At 36.1% G+C, this 20482-nt stretch overlaps 2 protein-coding genes and 1 pseudogene across 7 annotated transcripts; 1 reads left to right on the top strand and 2 right to left on the bottom strand.

Moving 5' to 3' along the window:
* Window positions 1–1507: 1507 nt before the first annotated feature.
* Window positions 1508–6036, bottom strand: LOC147568353 (pentatricopeptide repeat-containing protein At1g33350 pseudogene; annotated as a pseudogene). Of its 2 annotated transcripts, XR_015231022.1 has the most exons (3): window positions 4245–6007; window positions 2183–2559; window positions 1508–1697 (listed from the first exon to the last, which is right to left on the bottom strand). The product of XR_015231022.1 is annotated as a pentatricopeptide repeat-containing protein At1g33350 pseudogene, transcript variant X1 (transcript). The 2 variants fall into 2 exon arrangements; XR_015231023.1 differs by having other exon boundaries at window positions 1546–2559; window positions 4245–6036.
* Window positions 6037–11023: 4987 nt separating this feature from the next.
* LOC147568352 (uncharacterized) lies at window positions 11024–12346 on the bottom strand. Its single transcript, XM_086659384.1, has 2 exons — window positions 11713–12346; window positions 11024–11346 (listed from the first exon to the last, which is right to left on the bottom strand). The coding sequence occupies exons 1-2, from the start codon at window positions 12344–12346 to the stop codon at window positions 11024–11026; spliced, it is 957 nt and encodes a 318-aa protein (XP_086515510.1).
* A 1821-nt stretch (window positions 12347–14167) lies between these two features.
* On the top strand, window positions 14168–19153 carry LOC147568351 (cell division protein FtsZ homolog 2-2, chloroplastic-like). Of its 4 annotated transcripts, none has more exons than XM_086654811.1 (8): window positions 14168–14498; window positions 14682–15454; window positions 16336–16635; window positions 16999–17089; window positions 17485–17609; window positions 18273–18365; window positions 18689–18757; window positions 18833–19153. In XM_086654811.1, the coding sequence occupies exons 2-8, from the start codon at window positions 14804–14806 to the stop codon at window positions 18974–18976; spliced, it is 1473 nt and encodes a 490-aa protein (XP_086510937.1). In that variant the 5' UTR covers window positions 14168–14498; window positions 14682–14803; the 3' UTR covers window positions 18977–19153. The 4 variants fall into 4 exon arrangements, with proteins under 4 accessions (XP_086510937.1, XP_086510939.1, XP_086510938.1 ...); XM_086654813.1 differs by having other exon boundaries at window positions 14173–14498; window positions 18845–19153; XM_086654812.1 differs by having other exon boundaries at window positions 14211–14398.
* The last annotated feature ends 1329 nt before the right edge of the window (window positions 19154–20482 follow it).

Raw genomic sequence — 20482 nt, 5'->3', positions numbered from 1 at the left:
CTATTATTCCTTTTGGTCATAACAATAATTGCCAAAAAGGGTTTTTGAAATTTTAATCATTATTTAAGTACTTTGATGATTTAGGTAAACTGTTTTTTTAGACCTAACAACTTAATCTTCATTTAAGAAAAAATTCTTCTTAATTAATATACTCGTATCTTGTTTTATTTCTCAACTTGAAGTTGTAGATTCGTCTGAAACCTACTCTCCCTTATCCCAATCTGTTTCTTTGATTGCTCGGTTTGTTTCTTTTGATTTTTTAATAAATTTATCAAAATTAAATACTAAATAAATATATCACTGATAAATTTCTTGATTAATGCTCATATTCCATAAGAAGACTATGGTTTGGTAAAGTCTAGTTCTTTATGAACTAATATTTCAATTAATAATGTAGACTTTAGATCATTACACTTATAGATCTCATCAAGGGAATGATATATCAATGATTAATCGAAATCTAATCAATTATAAACTAAGCTAAAAATTAGTTGTGAGTGGTGGGTTAAGAACATTTTTACTTAATCTTGATCAAATTATTGCGTATCCCTTAGGAAAGCACTAAAAATATTTATAAATGCCTTCTATTTGTGTTTTGATTAAGGTATAATAAGTTGTTTGTCATTTTGGATTAGTCTAAATAATATGACATCATGAGAAAGTCTTTAAATAGAAAATGTTTCTTTCATAATCTTAATTTAATGCTTTTTTAATAATTTTAAAATTAATTAGGGTTTCTTTCCTAATTTTATTTTCATATTATTTTAACAAATTAAGAACTAATTGCTTTTTAGAAGCAAAGATTTATGGATGATCAAAGTCATAAAGGTTGAGAATTAGTTGTCCCTTGACCTTTCATTATTAAGAAAGATCACTCTTTGACCCAAGATAAATATCCTTTATATTGACTTATTCAAATTTAAATAAGTCAAAATGAACCCAAAACCCCAACTTATTTAGATGCATTAAGCAAAAGCAAGAAAGAAACTCGACTTAACCCAACTCTAAAATGTTCTTCACGTCGATACTATTCATAATTTGAGACGGCCAAAAGAATGGCAAACTACTAATCTTAATATATTTATTGTTTAAGAGGTTATTATAATAATCCAAATATAAACTGATTAATTAGATCCATCCAAGCTAATCATACAAGAAAGTAGCTAAGGAGTTGTTCAACTTTTTCTTCAAATGGTTATTTTGTAAAGTTGACCCTTTAAAAAAAGTCGAATTTATTATTTATTATGACAAAATAAATAAGTTTATGTTAAATTTGTTCAAAATCATGCATGCTAATTGCTTTTTACCCAAATAGGTAGGTTTTGAACTTTTTTATTTAGTTTTTTTAAATGAAATCTTCTCATATTCAAGATTTGCCAAATGGAACATTTGGCCTCCAAATTTACTTTTCAAAAGCGAGCTTGAATTATCTTCGGAGTACTAACATTTCCGCATTTCACTAAAATCTTTTTCCGAGAGTAGGAATGACAAATTAAAATAACAAGAGCGACTTGAATGTCATTGTTTAAATAAAACAGACGAAAATGGGGCCAAAATGATATAAATGGCAAATAGTAGAAAAGGCAGTAGCTGCCCAAACACAAATTATTGAGTATAATATACTTATATACACATGTATAGATACATACATGAGTAAACCCTAGAAATCAGTGTGTGCACTTTTACATGCATGATTCCTGCAAAGAGAAAGAGAGAGAATATTGTTAGGCTGCTGACCAAATCAAAACGTGGTCTGTTAGCCTCACAGGATATTGTTTCCCTGCCACAATCACAAAATGGCCTCTTTTCAAAAAAATATTTCTTTCAAGGACACATTAGATAATCGATTAATTATTTCGCTTTTATGTCGATTCACAACATTATTTTAACACCTTTTCTGATGGGCTGTGCTTCCAGGGCCACAACCCGACTGATCTTAAAAGGCCCATGGTGTAAGGACCGCGAACGGGGTACTTGAAGTTTTAATGATCTATTCCAAGTTAGAACCAGCTGAACTACTACTAATGGCCAGTTTAAAGACTGGAAATCTCTCCAGGCCACGAGACCCAGCATGTATTAAACTATTTTACCCTTTACTTCGAAAGCATTTTCATCTAACACCCACACAGGCAAAGTATTTTTCGGGAATTCAAAACAAGAATATTAGAAGTTACTATATAACCTTGACAGCAGAGAATTTTTCCATGGAAAATGCTGACCTTATATCTTCTTCTTATGATTCATTGATCCTGTTTACAAAGATTCAACATGGATATTGTAAAAGGATCCATCTATCTTTCAGAAACGATGTCACAAATAATTTTGCAGTTATTAGAATTGAAATTTCTTGTATATCTTGTACATACAAACCCAACTGGGCCTTGGTCATAAAATCTGTCACCATTCTTGGAGTAGTTTAGTTGGAAGCTCTGTTATCTTTGTTATGGGACTTGGCTAACATTTCGGTTAGCAGCTCCACTGGTGCTACCTGTTACCAAAAATGATTCTCCATTGCCACGCTCACCTTTGGGGTTTGGATTTACAAATACAAACTCCGACCTATTTTCAAACAAAACGAAAATGCGTCAAATACCCACAAACACATTCTTCGAGTGAGTTATAATTCTTAACTCAATACAAATGTTAGTCGTTCACTATTGTTTTATATAACGTGAACTATGATTTATGCATGTCGGAAATAAGCTCAAACTGGACAAACAGATAAATATGGTGAAATCTCCGATTAGAAAGCTCTTTCATTCCTTGAGCTCCAATCACAGCTTTAAGTTGTGTTACCGCTAAAGAGGGAGATTTAAAATATTGGCTAAAATCGGATACCAGACCATCCAATTTTATGTTACTTTGCTTTCGTAAAACTGCATTAACATCTGTATTATAAAGTCAAAACCACAAAATGAGTCTCTTTTACTAACTTTGTCCTCCAAATTCAATTTTCCCATTATTAGTATCTTAAGAACAAAAGAATTTTACCCCTAGTTTGGTTTCTTACAATGTTAATGAGGACTTCAAGTCTTCTAGTTTGTACACAACAAGCAGTAGTTGACTGATATCTCAAGAGTCAAGACTTGCAGATTATGAACAGACGTACTGTTGAACAAATATATCTGACAGTTCAGAACAAGTAATCAGCATTTGATTTTTTTTTAATCAGAGTGTAACATTGGATGAATAATTGCTTCAAGGTGGGATCAAGTATCTACTTCCCATGAACTAGCTCTCCTAACTTCGTTCGTGCTTTGTACATCTACTTTATTGAGGAAAGAGGAGGTCACGAATATTTTACGCACTAGTTAGCAGTACAATTTATCCATGGAAAAGAAATAAAAACTGGTAAGAAATATTGCTTCCTATAAGGCTATAACATGCATTAGTGCCTTTGGATCAATCAATATCTTGACCGAATTGAGACTGACATGGACGAATTGAGACTGACACAGACTGATGTTCTCAAAGGTAATAGCCAACAAGGTACAAAGATCTTCAGTATTGATTATTAACTAGCAAAGCAAATGGATTTGATTTGAACACTGGTTTCTCGAGGATGTGAATGGAGCTTAAATTTGCCAATAACCTACAGAACTTTCCAATTATATCCTTCATCTGATACCTTCTTAATTCTACTGACCGAAAAAGGGAGTGTAGATATTGATCGTCAAATGGTTACGGAAGTGAATAACCCTCAAAGTGCCAACAAAAGAGTGAACATGGAGTATGACTGTATGAGTTACCTTTTTTAGTACCACTCTGATAAATTCGATATGTACGTATGAATAAACTACTATGTTCTTTCGAGTATATAGTTTCTTTGCATGAACAGGTGTACCTCTAAAAACATATGTATATATATATAAATATATTACTCTGTGCTTCCTTTCCGTCAATTAGATGGAGTTTGTGTGATTTGGGTGTTTTGTGGTTTGGGTGTTTCTTGATTTGGATGGTTCACGAGTGTCCTTTCAAATCGAGTTGGAAACACTAGAATTTGATTAAGGCATTGTTCTTCAACAATTTTAACATACAATTGTACAGAACAAGGACCAAAGATAACAGGAATCACCAAAAAAATAACAAAAAGACTTTATTACATTCATTCTATGATCCAAGGTACTTGGAAACTTCACAAGATTGAAAAAGGATATCCAAAGTAAACAAATGGGATTAACTTTCATATGTTATGAGCAACAATGAAACAGATAGACATAGTACAGAGAGAGGGGGAGAACCTGCGTAATTTAGGGTGCACGATAAGCCATTGCAGCCATGAGCTTTGATTCCAAGCTTGAGGAACTGACGTTGTCTTTGTTGGAGAAGATGGCATATTCTGTCAGCTGCTGTATCTGTTAGGGTAACGGCTTGCCTTCGTATTACTTTTGAGTTGGATATCTACACTTCCCTCATAAGTCAAACCCGTTGTCATAAACGTGCTGGGGTGTTAGCTGTATGAAGGAAAGCGATCTGCCCATACCATAAGGCGGCTCCCTTATGCGGGGAACGGAGCTTTTCTTCTGTTGGAGCACAAACTGACACCCGGGCACGGGTCGGGGGACAGATCGAAACAAGTACATGCTCCGAGACACCCTTACTGCATTTATCCCGTCATTGTTCAAGATCTCACAAAGCTATATCCTCTAACTTTCTTTACCATCAGTTCCCTTACCCTCTCTGCTTCTTCCCATTTCCCATTCATAGTATATATATCAGAAATAAGAGCATACACTCCTCCATCACTCTCCGGCTTCGCCACTTCCAGAACCCGTTCGATCACTCTTTCAGCCGTTTCAAACTGATTATGAACTTTACATGCTGCTAATACAGAACCCCATATAACTATATCAGGCTCAAGTTTCATAGATTTAATCAGTTCGTATGCTTCCTCTAATCTCCCTCCCTTACCTAATAGATCAACCATACACCCATAATGTCGGATCCCTGGTTCGATTTTATACTCTTCAATCATTTCTTTGAAGTATTTCTTCCCCTTTTCGATCAAACCAGCGTGGTTACATGCACAAAGAATTCCTGTAAATGTAATTTCATTAGGTTTAATACCAGCCTTTTTCATTTGTTTGAACACTAAAAATGCTTCATCACTATACCCATGATTTCCAAACCCACAAATCATAACACTCCAAGTAACTACGTTTCTTTCGTTCATCTTCTCAAAGACCCGAAAAGCGCCTCTCAAGAATCCACATTTTGCATAAACATCAACAAGAACTGTCCCAAGTTCGACATTCAATTCCCACCCATTCTTCTCTATAAAACAATGAATAGATTTACCCAACAATAATCCTAGTGAACTAATTCTTGTACAACCAGATAAGATCGATATTAAAATTATATAATCAGGTTTTAATGAATCTTTTACAATCATTTCTTGAAAGAGTTTCACCCCTTCATTCCAATTCCCATTATTCAAGTACCCGGATATCATTGCAGAATATGAAGCAATATCTTTAACGGGCATCTCATCGAAAATCAGACGAGCTTTCTTTAAGTCTAGTGACTTGGCATAAGCATTAATCATGGTATTAAAAGCGATAACATTTCTTTCAGGCATTTCATCAAACAGTTTGCGTGCATCATAGAAATAACAGACCCCATAAGAACGGAGAAGAGAAGTTGCAACATGAACATCAGAACAGAATCCAATTTTGAGTAAATGGGTATGAAGGTGACGAATTAGAGAGAGATTTTGGGATGAAAATGAATGGGTAAATGATTTAAGAGCAAATACAATTGAGTAATTTTCAAAAGGGATGGATTGGTTTAGCATTTGTTTGTAAAGAGTTAAAGCTTGTTGAGGAGAAGAAGCTGTTTTAATGGCTAAAGACCATGAAGTTATGTTCTGAAATTTATTGGTTAAATAATAGTAGTAAGGTAATATTTGATGGTAATATTTTGGATGGGAGAAGAGGTTTTGGAACTTCACCTGAGTTACCATCTATTAGAAGAGATCGCAATTAGGCTATTCTTTTTATTTTGTGTACTACTTAAGTGGAAAGTAGTGTCTGTAGAATCGAGTTTTCACTTTGATGGATTAAAATAAAGAGGGGTTGGGCCATTGATCCAGAAAGGGGGCCAAAATGAAAATCCCACCCAAAGTTGCCTAAAAATGTAAGGGAGGTCCAATGTGTCAGTTTGGGGGGTCAAAATTACGTAAAGGGCCCTTAGAAAATAAAGTATTTACCGTTCATGCCATCGAAAATTACAAAATTGCCATCGAAAATTCTCGGGAAACGATTTTTTTTCTGAAAAATATATAATCTGACAACCCGTCCATCAGAATCTGTACTGTTCAGAAAATTACTGAACAGCCACCGAAAAATTCCCGGAAAACGAAATTATTTTCGGGAAATTATTTTATTTACTGGAAATTTTTTTCTGTACTAGACATTTTTGCTGGGCGGGAATTTGAAATTTCGTAAAAAAATTTGAAACTTTGGGCGCGAATTTGAAATTTCGTAAAAAAATTTGAAAATTTGGGCGGGAATTTGAAATTTCGTTTGAAAATTTCAAAACTTCGAAAAAAAAAATTTGTGACCGGGAAATTACTTTATTTACTGGAAATATTTTTCTGTACTAGACACTTTTGCTAGGCGGGAATTTAAAATTTTCAAAAAAATTTGAAAATTTGCCCGGGAATTTGAAATTTCATTTGAAAATTTCGAAAAAAAAATTTCGTTTGAAAATTTCAAAAAAAATTGAAAATTGGAATTTTTCGTGTACGGGAAATTATTTTATTTACCGGGAAGAGATGGTTTGCTGGGCGGGAATTTGAAATTTCGTTTCAAATTTTCAAAAAAATTTTGAAACTTTGAATTTTTCGTGTATTGGTAAATTATTTTATTTACCAGTCATTTTTTTTTTTCCAGGAAACGTCAGCATGTCTTGTCCAAGGGCAAGAGGGGAATAAAAAAAAAAACTGACATTTGGACCTGCAACTAATTTTTGGGCAAGAGTGGATTTTTTTTGGGTTTACCCCCCAGATTTTGGACTGTTGACTCAAAAATCCTAAAATAAAATGTGAAAATTGATTTTTCATGGGAAAGGAACCTGGTTTACTGCATCACAAAAAATGAATTTCGTTCGACACTCTCCCTAAAAACTCGTTTTATTTTGTTTCATTTTCGTCACTTTCTCTCTCTAAACCAAACTATCTTTTTCTGATTGAACTATTTTCACGGAACAGACAAACCCTTAAGCTTGTTCTCCCAAGTTTACAAAGACAATTCAGTGTCTCTAATTTAAGTCCTATAGGGATAAATTGAGTGTCTCTAATTTAAGTCCTTCTCTAATGCAACACTCAAAAAAACTTTATTAGTTACACATGTCATACATGCATTTAATAGGAAAAAGGGGTTGATAAAGAAAGATTTTCTATTGGTCGGAAAATAAAATTTGATGACTAAGACACTTAAGACTCTCAAAAAGAATCTCAAAAACAGAGTTTGTAATTGAGCAGGGGCGTGGATGGGGGGTGCCACAGGTGCGACCGCAGCGGACCCCCTCACCTTAGGGGCCCTTTTCCGTGTCAATAAGGTCATATATCTGTAAGTATAGATTTATTACAAGATGCTGGCGTTGTCTAGTTGGTACGCGGTTAGGTTGAATGCATCAAGCGTCCCGGGTTCGATTCCCTTTGCCCATTTCACATAAATATCTCTTTGGGCACTCCAAGATATTTGGGTCTCGGCTAAAGCAACTTTCAAAAGTGCCTATACAATCCATTCAACCTATCAACGCCAACTTATAAGAAACTCTTCGTTAACTTAAAGAATTAAACAAACAATTGTTGTAGACACATATTTTCTCGATAAAATATAGATTTATTATTTTTTGCTTTGAAATACACATGTTTCTTTCTTTATTCCGATCTATGTATTAATGCAAAAACTATTTTTATATCTCTGTATATCCCATACTTATTTTGTTATATGAATACTTATTGAATCGAAATTTATATGATTGAATATTTATTGAAATCATCGTGATTGTCCATTGTAGTAGTCTAGTAGAGAATTGTACTTTTGATACATAACTGGATTACAAGATTTCAATTTTTTAAGTAAATTAGTTATGCAAATAGTACGCTCATGCATAAATTCTTGCTTAATACGTTTTTGTATGATTGTGTTCAAGATATTATGGGCAAACTGTTATGTACTTATATATTATGTGTTTTAATTCTTTTTCATACTATTTTTTAGGGACCCCGATCAAAATCTCGCACCGAGCCCCCAAATCTTAGCCGCACCACTGTAATTGAGACATCTCAAAATTAAATGCTTCCACACCATCTAAAGATCTCAATTGAGTTTTGCATTGGATAAAAAACTCTAAAGTCTTAGAGCATCTCCAATGGGACACTCAATCTCTAAGAGCATCTCCAATGCAACACTCAATCTTAGAAACTCTGAATGCCACATATGATTTTTAGAGTTTTTTTCTTAAAAACTCTCTCCAATGCAACACTCTATTTTGGATCTCTAAGATGACGTGTCGAGGGTGGAATAGAGATATCCCAAGAGGACACTCTATTTCTAGAGTGTCCTCTTAAGATATCTCTTAGAGCATCTCCAATGCAGGACTAAAAAAAAACTCTAAAAATCCTATGTGTTAAGTGTGAAAAATGGATCTCTAAATAGTCTCTTTCCTATTTGGCCATTTAGAGACACTCTATTTCAAAACCATCTCCAATGCAACACTCAAGAGAAACTCTAAAAACGTATATTTTAGTTTAAAACTAATTGATTTGCTTATGTGGCACTTAGAGAAACTCAAGAGGACACTCTAAACTTAGAGCGTCCTCTTAAGGATCTCTAAAATGAATCTTGACACATCACTTTAGAGATTCATGTTGAGTTTTGCATTGGAGATGAATTTTAGAGAAAAACTCAAAAAAATCCTATGTGGCACTCTAAGATTTAGAGTTTGAGTCTTGCATTGGAGATGCTCTAATTGTCCAACTCATCAATATTTGATTCTCAACCAATAGAAGTTGAGTCTTATATATTTTTTAAAATAACTAACTTTTTATTTACAAAAATAACTACGCCACATAATGTAGGGTTTTGTGTATCCTATACACTAACTAGTGTTCTAAGCGGAATCTCAAACATCATATGTTTAACACTAGATTGCCCAGGATCATATGCATAAACTAATCAATGAACTAGAAGAGGGATAAATACCTTAACGCGTTTTTCCCTCGAACCATTCCAATCGCATGTAAAGATCGAGAGCTCCAATTGTAGCTCCTCTACTTGAGACACCGAGTGAATAGACTTGATCTCCCTTCCTTTCAGACTGCTAGGACTTACTAGAAGGTTGAGAAGAACTCTTCTTCTTGACTAGATTGATAGAACGGGAGCTTTTTCTCTATCTTCCTCTCTCTCCAATAGCTGTATATTTAGAGAGAGAGAGAGTTGTATATTTTTCCACTAGAGAGAAATCCACACCTTTTCTGTTCTCTACTGACCCAATATATAGACAAACCCTAATTAGAATCCCATTCAGATTAGGTTTTCTATTTTCGGGTCACAGAAAAGATAATTACCAAAATACCCTTTTGGGGTATTTTGATAATCCCTTAAGTGTGGCCGGCCAGGGCAGCCCACCATGGGCCTTATATGGCCGGCCCACTTACTCTGGTCGGCCATCTCATGGCCGGCCCAATGAGCCTTCTTTTCTATCTTGTCCCGAATCTCCATTCGGATCCTTTCGGCCTTTCCAGCTGGATCTCATCCACCTTTAGCCAGTTCCCGTCTAGTCAATTCTCTCCGATCAAGCTACCACTCTTATGTGTAACCCGTTGTAGGATCCGGTCTATGTTAGCCGCGAATCATCTCCTTAATCCGACGATCGTAGTTGGCTTCTAGCAAAGCATTACGACCCCTAATTGGACCGGACTGGATGATCTTTACGTGTGGTCATCGTTATCCTAACTGACAAATTGATCGCATTGCCACCTTGGTCGAAGGACACTCCTTCGGAAGGACACTCCTTCGGAAGGCCATCTCCTTCAGACCGAACGGATAAATCCTTCACATAAGTAACTAAGTTTAGAGTTTTACATTGGAGACAAAAAAAATTGAAGATCTCTATTTCCGCCACTAAGGAGTGAGAATCTCAACTAGAACTTGACACATAGGATGAATAGAGATTTTTTTTTAGTTTTGGCGTTTAACATTGAATATGCTCTAACACTTAGAGTGCCACATATGACTTTTTAGTTTTTGTTAAAAAGCAATCTCCAATGGGACACTTTGTTAAACACTCTATTATGAGGTGGACACATTTACTATAGAGTGTCTAGAGAGAGAGAGAAACTCTAAAACTAGAGTGTCTCTTTGAGACTCTCTAATTGTCATTTTAAAATTTAAACCAATAGAAACCTTCTCTTTTCAACAACTTTTTACATATTTAATTTACGAGTGACATATGTATTAAGTAGATAGATTTTAGAGATCTCCATTGGAGATCAAAAAAATTTAGAGTGTTTCTATATTGACACTTAGGAAAGAGAATCTTTATTTGACAACTAAACTTTTTGAGTGTTTGCTAGAGTTTTCCATTGGAGATGCTCTTAGGTGGCACTTGAAATTTTAAGATTGAATTTTGCATTGGAAGTGCTCTTATTATATAAGATTTACCAATAGTTTAGGTGAGTTTGTGTATAATTGCATAGTTTACATAAATTTGCACGAACAACACGATTTGCGCATAGGACAAAAACCTAAAAGAACCGACATATTTAGGGAACACTAGAAATCGTTGTTGTTAACAAGAAACTAAAGATACATCAAGTAATTCTTCAGATTCAATAGGACAGAAATCTAGAGAGCTATTCATTTCGAAACTTCACCATTTTTTTAATGAAAACATCCACCCATCTCCACCTTCTTCACATTTTTTTTGTTGAAGGAAACACAAAGAGCTAAACAATGCTCTTTAACTCTAAAACATCAGTCCAAATACGTCTACGATTGTTCTTCCGACTTCATTTGGCAAGAGCATATGCTTGTTTGTTGTTTTGTCCTAGTGTGAAAGAGAATTTGATGTCGTCGAACGAGCTTTTGAGATCTGAGATTTCATCTATGTGCTTTCTCGACTGCCATTGCACATGGTTTTTGCTATTCATGATGTGGTTGATCACGTTCTTATTGTCGCTTTCAATGTGAATGTGCTGAAATTTTAAATCTATAGCCCATTGCATAGCTTTGAGAATAATTATGGATTCACATTCTTCTGTGTTTTGTCCTCGTACTGTCTGAGAGTGCCATAATGAATTTCGCTTTACCGTCATGAATAATACAGCTATACCTGCAGATTTTGAAAAGATAGTGAAAGATGCATCTACATTAATTTTTATGAAGGGTGTCACAGGAGGTTCCATGATGGTTTTTGTTTTTTCTTTTTCATAGTTGTTGTTATAGCTTTCATAGTTTTTGTGGGTGTGGCTTTGATTCTTGTGATTATGTTCATTGGAGTAGAAGCCTGGTTTGAGAAGCATTTCTCACATCTCGTTTTCCAAAGGAACCATATAATTTTAGCATATAAATTTACCGATTTTACCTCGAAAGGGTAAGCTATTAGTACAGTATTTCCACAAGAATAATTTGATTCTCGGAGTTGTATTGATATGCCATATGAAATTCCAACCCACCCTATCAGTATTATTGTGATTACCTGTAGTCCTTAAATGATAATAGATTGAACTGATGGTGTGATTGCCCGATTTAGTTAAAGGCCATTTCGCTTCATCATCTTTGTGGTCTTGCAAGTTAATACTAGAAATCGCATTAGCAATATCTGAATTAAAACATTGATTAACAAGATTAATATTCCAAGTATTTTGATTGATGAGTTGGGCCACCTGATTGATATCAACATTTCTGGAATTGTGTATGGGTGGAGGGTGACCAGGGATCCAGTAATCATGCCAAATGTTGATATTAGTTCCCTGATTAATGTCCCAGAAGATCAAACTAGAGATTTGCGTGTATTGTTTATAGAGAGACTTCCAACGCCATAAGTGGTTAGCTTTGGGGGAAGCAGGTGTTTGATTATTGGGGTAGTATTTATCTTTGAGAATTTTAACCCAGAGGGCCTGAGGATTACTGATGAGTTTCCAGGCTAATTTTCCAATGAAAGCTTGATTATCCAGATTTGGAAGACGAAAACCTAACCCCTCAAGTTTGCGGGGAAGACAGATATGAGACCAGTTGACTGTGTGAATGGTTTTGGATTTTTCCCACCATAAAGACCTTTGGAGGGTCTCGATGCTATTCCTAATACCCTTAGGAAGGGTAAAACATTGCATTTGTTATTGGGGAACAGCCGCAACAATTGCTGAAATAACAATAGAGCGACCAGCTTGAGAGAGGAGATTAGTATGCCATTTAGAAAGTTTGCATTAGATTTGCGACAGAAGAGAGGAGAAGGCTTGCTTTTTGTTGGGACCAATAAAGAGATTAGTGCCAAGGTATTTATCTATGGAAGAGGATTGTCTAACTTTAAGAGCTCGAATGATCATTCTCTTAAATTTATGATGAGAATTCTTAGAGAAAAAATTGTGGACTTGGAGTAGTTGATCATTTGGCCTAAGACCTCGCTGAAGGTTTGAAGGATGTTCTTAAGATTGTGAATATTCTCGAGCGAGTTTTGACCGAAGATGATGTAGTCATCTACAAAGAGAAGGTGGTTGATTGTGATATTGGAGTTAGAGATTGGAAAGCCTATGAAATGATCAGTGGAATTATTATTCTCAAGCAGCCTGCTGAGACCCTCCATGACAAGAGTGAAAATGAAAGGGGAGAGAGGGTCTCCTTGTCTAATTCCCCTACTAACATTAAAGGAAGCACTAGGACACCCACTGATCAGAACCGCCGTAGAAGAGGAGGCAATACAAGAATGGATGAGTCTAATCTAGTGGTTAGAAAAACCCAATTTACTCATGATGATCTCAATGTAATTCCACTCGATCCTATCAAAGGCTTTTGACATGTCGAGTTTAAGCCCGAAGTAACTCTTGGAGCCTTTGATTTTTTTTAATGAATGGACTAATTCCTGGTTGATAATGATATTATCTGTAATTTGCCTATCAGGAATGTAGGCGGCTTGAAAAGGAGAAATGATGTCAGCAGAAGGGTTTTCAGACGATTGGCTAAAATTTTGGTGATTATCTTGTAGGTAGTGTTGAGAAGGCTAATTGGTCTGAAATCAGTCGGGGTGGGCTTTTGGATTTAGAGAGTAAGCAACTGTGAGTATGATTGATCGAAGATGACCGCCACTATTTCTCTCTGTCCGAAACAAACTAATGATTACTATGAGACTTGTAATGGTCAAACTAGATTGAGTATTTTTCTAGCATTCTTTTATTTTCTAAACGCCAAAGCATTTGGCGAGAGACTTGACATGTTTACCAAGACCAACCCTTAGACCTCAATTTCTTGATTGGGTTATTTCCCTAATGGCCCCCAACTTTGTGACCAGCTTCCCGCCTGGCCCCCTACTTTACGAGAAATACCCATATGGCCCCCTTCCGTTATAACACCGTTACTCTCTCTCCTCTATCTCATTTTCTCTCTCTGCCACATCATCTCACCTCGCCCCGTCATCATCTTCTTCGGCAAGGTCGCCGGCCGGCCAAATTTCCGGCCGGCGACCTTCAAATAAAAAAAAAAATTCTCTCTCCTCTCTCTAGAAATTTTTTTTTTCCTCACCTCTCTCTCTCTAAAACTCCGGCGAAGGGGTTTCCCTTCGCCGGAGCTAGGTCTGTTCGTGAGCAGATCTAGGTCTGTTTGTTGAACAGACCTAGCTCCGGCGAAGGGAAACCCCTTCGCCGGAGTTTTAGAGAGAGAGATAGAGGTGAGGAAATTAAAAAAAAAAATTCTAGAGAGAGAGGAGAGAGAAGTTTTTTTTTTATTTGAAGGTTGCCGGCCGGAAATTTGGCCGGCCGGCGACCCTGCCGAAGAAGATGATGACGGGGCGAGGTGAGATGATGTGGCAGAGAGAGAAAATGAGATAGAGGAGAGAGAGTAACGGTGTTATAACGGAAGGGGGCCATATGGGTATTTCTCGTAAAGTAGGGGGCCAGGCGGGAAGCTGGTCACAAAGTTGGGAGCCATTAGGGAAATAACCCTTCTTGATTTTGGTAATTAGGAGAGAAGGAAGGAGATCCAATCACTTGATTCCTGAGTGTGAGCTTTTCCAGACCCCACCTTAACTAGTTTGTTTACACCTCCTCCACACCATGAAAACTCGATACTCCCCTTTCCCCATTTAATACATCACACTTCACAGTCATCTCTCTCTCTCTAACCCCAAAACCCAGACAACAGAGAGAGCCTGGAGAAGCACCAAACAAGATCAAGTAATCTTTCTACCCTAATCTTCCTCTTTAATCAAAAGCTTATTTCCAGCTTTGATTTCAAGAAATGCGGTCGTCTCACTAGTGGTTTTGGTGCAATTAGGTATTTCACGGTTCTTTCAATTGTATTTGGGTCATTTTGCAATTATTATCAGTATCTTGAATCGTGATTGCTTCATGGGTTTTGTTCTTTTCATTTCATATTGTTGAAAACTTTCTGAAATGGTTTTTTTTTTCAAGTTCCATTTTCTTGTTTTTAATTGTTTCATTTAAAAAAATTGGACAGGTTTTAGAAGGTAGAGTTGGTGATGGGTGTATAGAAATTTAGGTATTTGGGTATCTGAATTTCTCAGGAAACAATCTCATTTATCAAAACCCTAGAAATTTGGGTTTTACCTTTCTACTAAGATGGCAACTCACTTGCCTTGTTTTTCTTCTGCTGACATTATGAACTCTGTGGGAGTATTACCTGTTCTAAGTGGAAGAACTTTTACTGAGAATCGTATGGTTAGAATTAGTCCTCAGAAGATGTTAGAAAGTGGGATTTTTGGTGCTGGTAAAAGAATTGTTTCGACATCTTCTCGTTTCAGATGTTCAGTCAACTCCCATGGAGTTAATTCATTTCACAATAATGACCCTTTCTTGAATCTTCGCCCTGAAGTATCCTTGCTCAGAGGAGTTGAGAGAAATGACCCAGTTATTAGTCCGAAAAAGGAGAGTTCAGGTGGAAGTATTACCGAGAACTTAATAGATTCATCGACACCAGATAATTACAACGCAGCAAAGATAAAAGTTATTGGTGTTGGTGGTGGTGGGTCTAATGCTGTCAATAGAATGATTGAAAGTTCCATGAAAGGTGTGGAGTTTTGGATAGTCAACACTGATATCCAAGCAATGAGGATATCACCTGTGTTTCCTGATAATCGCCTGCAAATTGGTCTGGAGCTAACTAGGGGTCTTGGTGCCGGTGGGAACCCAGATATTGGCATGAATGCAGCAAAGGAAAGCAAAGAATCAATAGAAGAGGCTCTTTATGGGTCCGACATGGTATTTGTAACGGTAAGATTAAATGTTTGAATTATACTCTTTGTGATTATATTCTTCAACCTTGTTATAACATATGTTTGACGTTAACTTATTAAGTTAGTAGGCTTCTAACTCAAAGCCAATTAGCAATGAATAGTCAGGTCGATGGAATCCATTTCGCAATCCAAACAGAATTTTTAAAAATTTCTTCTGATCTCCTGAACAAGGTTACTAGGTTTGACAAGTTCGATATTCCGGTGAATGTAAACTAGGATTATTTAAATTACCCATAACTAAATTTTGTAGGTTTATGCCTTTCTAACATTTTACATTAGCATGCGAGGCTATATTAACAAATAGCAACCATGTAAGTCTTCTCTGAGCCAAATGGAGGCTGTTTTTTGGGGGTCTTTTGTGTTATTCCTAGTGCTTCGATTTGAAGCAATTATCGTCCTTACTTGTAATTAGTTTTCTTTTTTAATTTTCATTCATACTGTCTGGAAAAAAAACGTCATCGGGTTTGATCATTTAAGTTGGTCAACTAGGATAGGTTGATGTAACCTCCAAAAGGGAAGTTGTAAATGGCAAGCCATCTGTAAGCGAGTGTTTTGTAGGCTATTTTTCTCAAATGAAGGGCTGGCTTGTTTTGAGGTGCCAAATCACAACTTCCACGAGGGTCTGGCTTTGTACTTCTGGAGTGGATCACCAAAATCACATTTGGTGATCCAGTTTCAGTGTGGATGGGTATACCAAATTATTACCTTGTTGCTTTCTTTTACACGTGCATTAGGAAAAGTACAAATACAAATTAACCATCATTGTGATACAAGACAATATTCCTTTTTTCTTCAGTTATTTTGGTTCTTACCTTTTTTCTTCTTCTTCCTAGTGTTTATAGTTAATTGTGTATGCAGGCTGGAATGGGCGGAGGAACTGGCACTGGTGGAGCCCCAGTTATAGCAGGGATTGCGAAGTCAATGGGTATCTTGACTGTTGGTATTGTCACAACTCCGTTCTCCTTCGAGGGAAGAAGGAGAGCAGTTCAAGCACAAGAAGGAATTGCTGCTTTGAGAGAAAATGTTGATACATTGATAGTCATTCCAAACGACAAGTTGTTGACTGCTGTTTCCCAATCTACACCTGTTACAGAAGCTTTTAACTTGGCCGATGATATACTTCGTCAAGGTGTTCGTGGTATTTCTGATATAATTACGGTATGGAATGCCTAAAGTTGTTATAGTTATACAAATACAGTACTTCCATAATTTCATTTATAAAAACAACGGAAAAAGTGGCATGATTGTATAGTTAGGATAAATGGAGGGAGAAAACATTATAGTTACGTGTCACGGAAAACAGATACGTATTGAATGCTAGGATTCTCCCAAATCTCGCCCCAACTTTCCTTTATGTTTATTAGCTTCCTTGAAAATACACGCCAGAATTAAGTGGATGATGGAGTGGTCATTTATGACAAGACCTTTTGAAATTCTTCGTAGAATATCTTTGATTTTCTCATTTCCTGATAACATATAATCCCATCTTGTCGTCGATACTGGACTTTTTACCATTTGCAGGTTCCAGGTCTGGTGAACGTTGATTTTGCAGATGTTCGAGCAATTATGGCAAATGCTGGTTCTTCTTTAATGGGTATAGGAACTGCAACAGGTAATAAATAGTCTTCTTGTTCAAAAGATCTAAACTAAATATACGTATATAAATGTATATATATTATTTGCTAGATGCTCTATTTTGCAAATGAAATTCAAAACAAATTCCATGCATGCCGTATAGTGTTGAGGTCGTTCTTACATTTTCCTCTATTAGATTCCCTCGCCGATTTGTATAGAAATACCATTTATTATATAATCATGTCACCTGTTTGCCGATTAGGAGAATAGTAGAAGATAATATGCTTCATTTGATAACTTCTTGTTTGCCGCAGACACTCATAGTTTCTATTAGTAGCTCCTTACTTCATATGTTAAAAATAACACATGTTTTTATTTTCCCATTTCCTGGATATAGGTTTCAATAGTATGATGGTTATCGTTTCTTTGCAGGCAAGACCCGGGCAAGAGATGCTGCATTAAATGCGATCCAATCTCCTTTATTAGATATTGGTATTGAACGGGCAACTGGAATCGTATGGAACATCACCGGTGGTAGTGATCTAACTTTGTATGAGGTATGCTGTTTTCTAGTGATCCGGGATTTAACTCTCTCCTCCGTTTTTACATTTTTTTACTACTTATTGTACATAAACCTGAAGAACATTTCTCAATGGATTATAATAATCACATTGTTATAGTAACCTAAAAAATGTAGTCGAAGGCAAATAAAGGCACTGTCCTATTTTCTGCTTCTTCTCTTCTTTCTTCGATTTAATTTTTTTTGATAATATTTTTTTTTGGAATGAACTCGTAACTTTTGTGAAACATTACAATTATGGCATTGATGCATCAAGATGGAATAATCTCCTAAACCGCCATGGACACAATACATTTGAACTCTAAAAGTCGTAGAAACGAACTCTAGAGGCCATCGAGAACTACCTTTACTTAATTTACATCTATAAATTACATGTGCAACCGACAAACTATCTCACCGCATTTCACCGGGGATTCATTAAATCCATATCATCCTTGAATGTAAGTTTTAGTTAGCTATCTTCTAAAAAATTCAAGGGTTATTTGAAACCATTATTTCACTCAAAAACCTTGTAGCCTCTTAATCTTTTTGGCTTGCTGTGTATTCAGTCTATTACAATTCTATGCTTTCGTTTCCTGCTTTTATTTTACGAAGTTAGATTAATGACCCTTGTTCTACTTTGCGCGTCTGTTTGGCCCAGGTAAATGCAGCAGCGGAGGTGATATACGACCTTGTTGATCCAAATGCAAACTTAATATTTGGAGCTGTTGTTGATCAGTCACTCAGTGGTCAAGTAAGTTTCAGCTCTAGAAATTATAATAGCATTATCAAACTATTACCAAAATACAGGTTTTAAATCCCATGCTTGCTCATAAGCCACTTCGAGCCATAGTAAAGTAACAGTCGAATTCAATCTTTCGACTTTCAACACATTCAGCCTGTTTCGAAGGGACAAAAAATATGGATGACCCTCCTTTCCTCTTAAAACTATCACGTACTTCATTTTTTTCGACTAAGTCAATGTCATCTAGAATTCATGGTCCGATTAGACTTAATCCTCCATTTTCCGGAGTAATTGTGTTTCGTAATAACCATTTCCTGGTTGTGTGAAATCAGGTTAGTATAACTCTGATTGCTACCGGATTCAAACGACAGGAAGAAAGTGAAGGAAGGACTCCTCTTCAGGTGACTCACTTTCTTCCCCTACTTTAACTTGAATATAATTGAATTATTCCATAGAATTCTGATATACGTTCTCAGGGTAAATTGCAGGGAAATCAGTTAGGAAGCGGAGAAGTAAATCTCGGAGGAATGAATCGACGCCCTTCTTTTTCCGAAGGTAGCACAGTCGAAATCCCCGAGTTCCTAAAAAAGAAAGGACGCTCTCGTTTTCCTAGAGCTTGATATATTCACTGTAATATATACTTTCTTCTTTCATTGTTTCATACCTTTCTCCATTTTACTAGAAGTTTAACTCTTCTTTTAGAACTCTTCATTTTGGTTTAGTGATTGTCTAAAAAAGACCACTCTCTGTTATTTGTTCTCTAATAAATATCAGGTTGGATTTGAGTTCTGACTTCATATTCTGTTCAAGATATTTGAGTATGGCTTTTAGATTGGGACATTTTAGATCGGGACATTTGAGTATGTTCTACTTTCAGCAACGGTTTACATACATAATGACGATTGGTTTTGCGCCAAATAATTTATGTAGAATAAACTTAAAAAAAAATGTATGTCACACCTCTGACCAAAATAAGCCTGCTCAAACGACTCAGATCCAAACAACATAAACAATCAGACTGGAAGTTGTGCCGAGTGACGTTAAAGGTTCCACGAACATCGACCAAAGCCAAACACCCTGGACTATGGTTAAGAAATTCTTTTTTAACCTAAAGATCTGAGTTTCGAGGTGTTCTAGGTTCAAACTTCCTCAACAAGCCTTTGACTTCAGAATCAAGGAAAAAGCCAGAGGACTCAAATCCCCCATAGACACATGAGTTTGTTAGAGTCCATGGACACTCGAAATTTAAGCGCAGATCCAACTCGATTGGCTTGATGAGATAAGTGGGTCTTGGCTTGATGAGATAAGTGGGTCTCGTTCGGATCTTACCCATAGTGTTTATCTGACAACACCTGCTTATTGATGTTCTCCATTAAAAAATAAAGAGGAAATATAAGTGATTTAATCACATATCATAAAGAGATAACATATGTTAGGATGACTTATATTTATAACCGTCTGAGTTTTTCAAATTTCCATTAAGCTTAAGTGATCTATTGGGCCTCGACATTAATGCCTTTATGTTAGCAGTGTCCGAAAGTGCCACTCTTGAGTGACTCGTAAAGGCGCACTCCTTTTAGATTATGTAACCGAACACGTACATGGCATACCTGAAAGACTTTATGGATTTGGATGGATTGTGAACACTAAGATTTTAATAAAACTATACGGTGAAGTCTGCATAACAAATATGATGGACATAAAATTTTGGACCCAGACTGGGCTCACCCGCCCAATGGATGAGGAAATAAGCCCGTGGTCACCCGACCCAACCCCGTACCCACCATAAGAGCATCTTTAACGGAACACTCTAAAGAAAAATTCTGAAAGTCTTAGTTGTCAAGTGGCAATGGAGATTCTCTTTCTTAAGTGACAATATAGATACACTATAACCTTTTTTTTGTCTCCATATGATATCTCTAAAATACATCTGCTTAATTCACATGTTGCTCTTATATTCGATATGAAAAAAGTAATTAGAAAAACAAGGGTTTCTATTGGTTTAAATTTTAGAGTGACATTTAGAGAGCCTAAAAAAGACACTCCAATTTTAGACTGTCTCTTAAGAGTCTCTATAATAAATTATCGACATCATCACGAAGTGTCAAGTAGAAAGTCCCATTAGA

Source organism: Eschscholzia californica, unplaced genomic scaffold (genome assembly GCF_041429995.1).
Source record: "Eschscholzia californica isolate CP2 unplaced genomic scaffold, dmEscCali1.0.p SCAF_1, whole genome shotgun sequence".
NCBI classification, from domain to species: domain Eukaryota; kingdom Viridiplantae; phylum Streptophyta; class Magnoliopsida; order Ranunculales; family Papaveraceae; genus Eschscholzia; species Eschscholzia californica.
The sequence above is the reverse complement of the archived record's forward strand: the minus strand, read 5'-3'. Positions and strand labels throughout refer to the sequence as shown.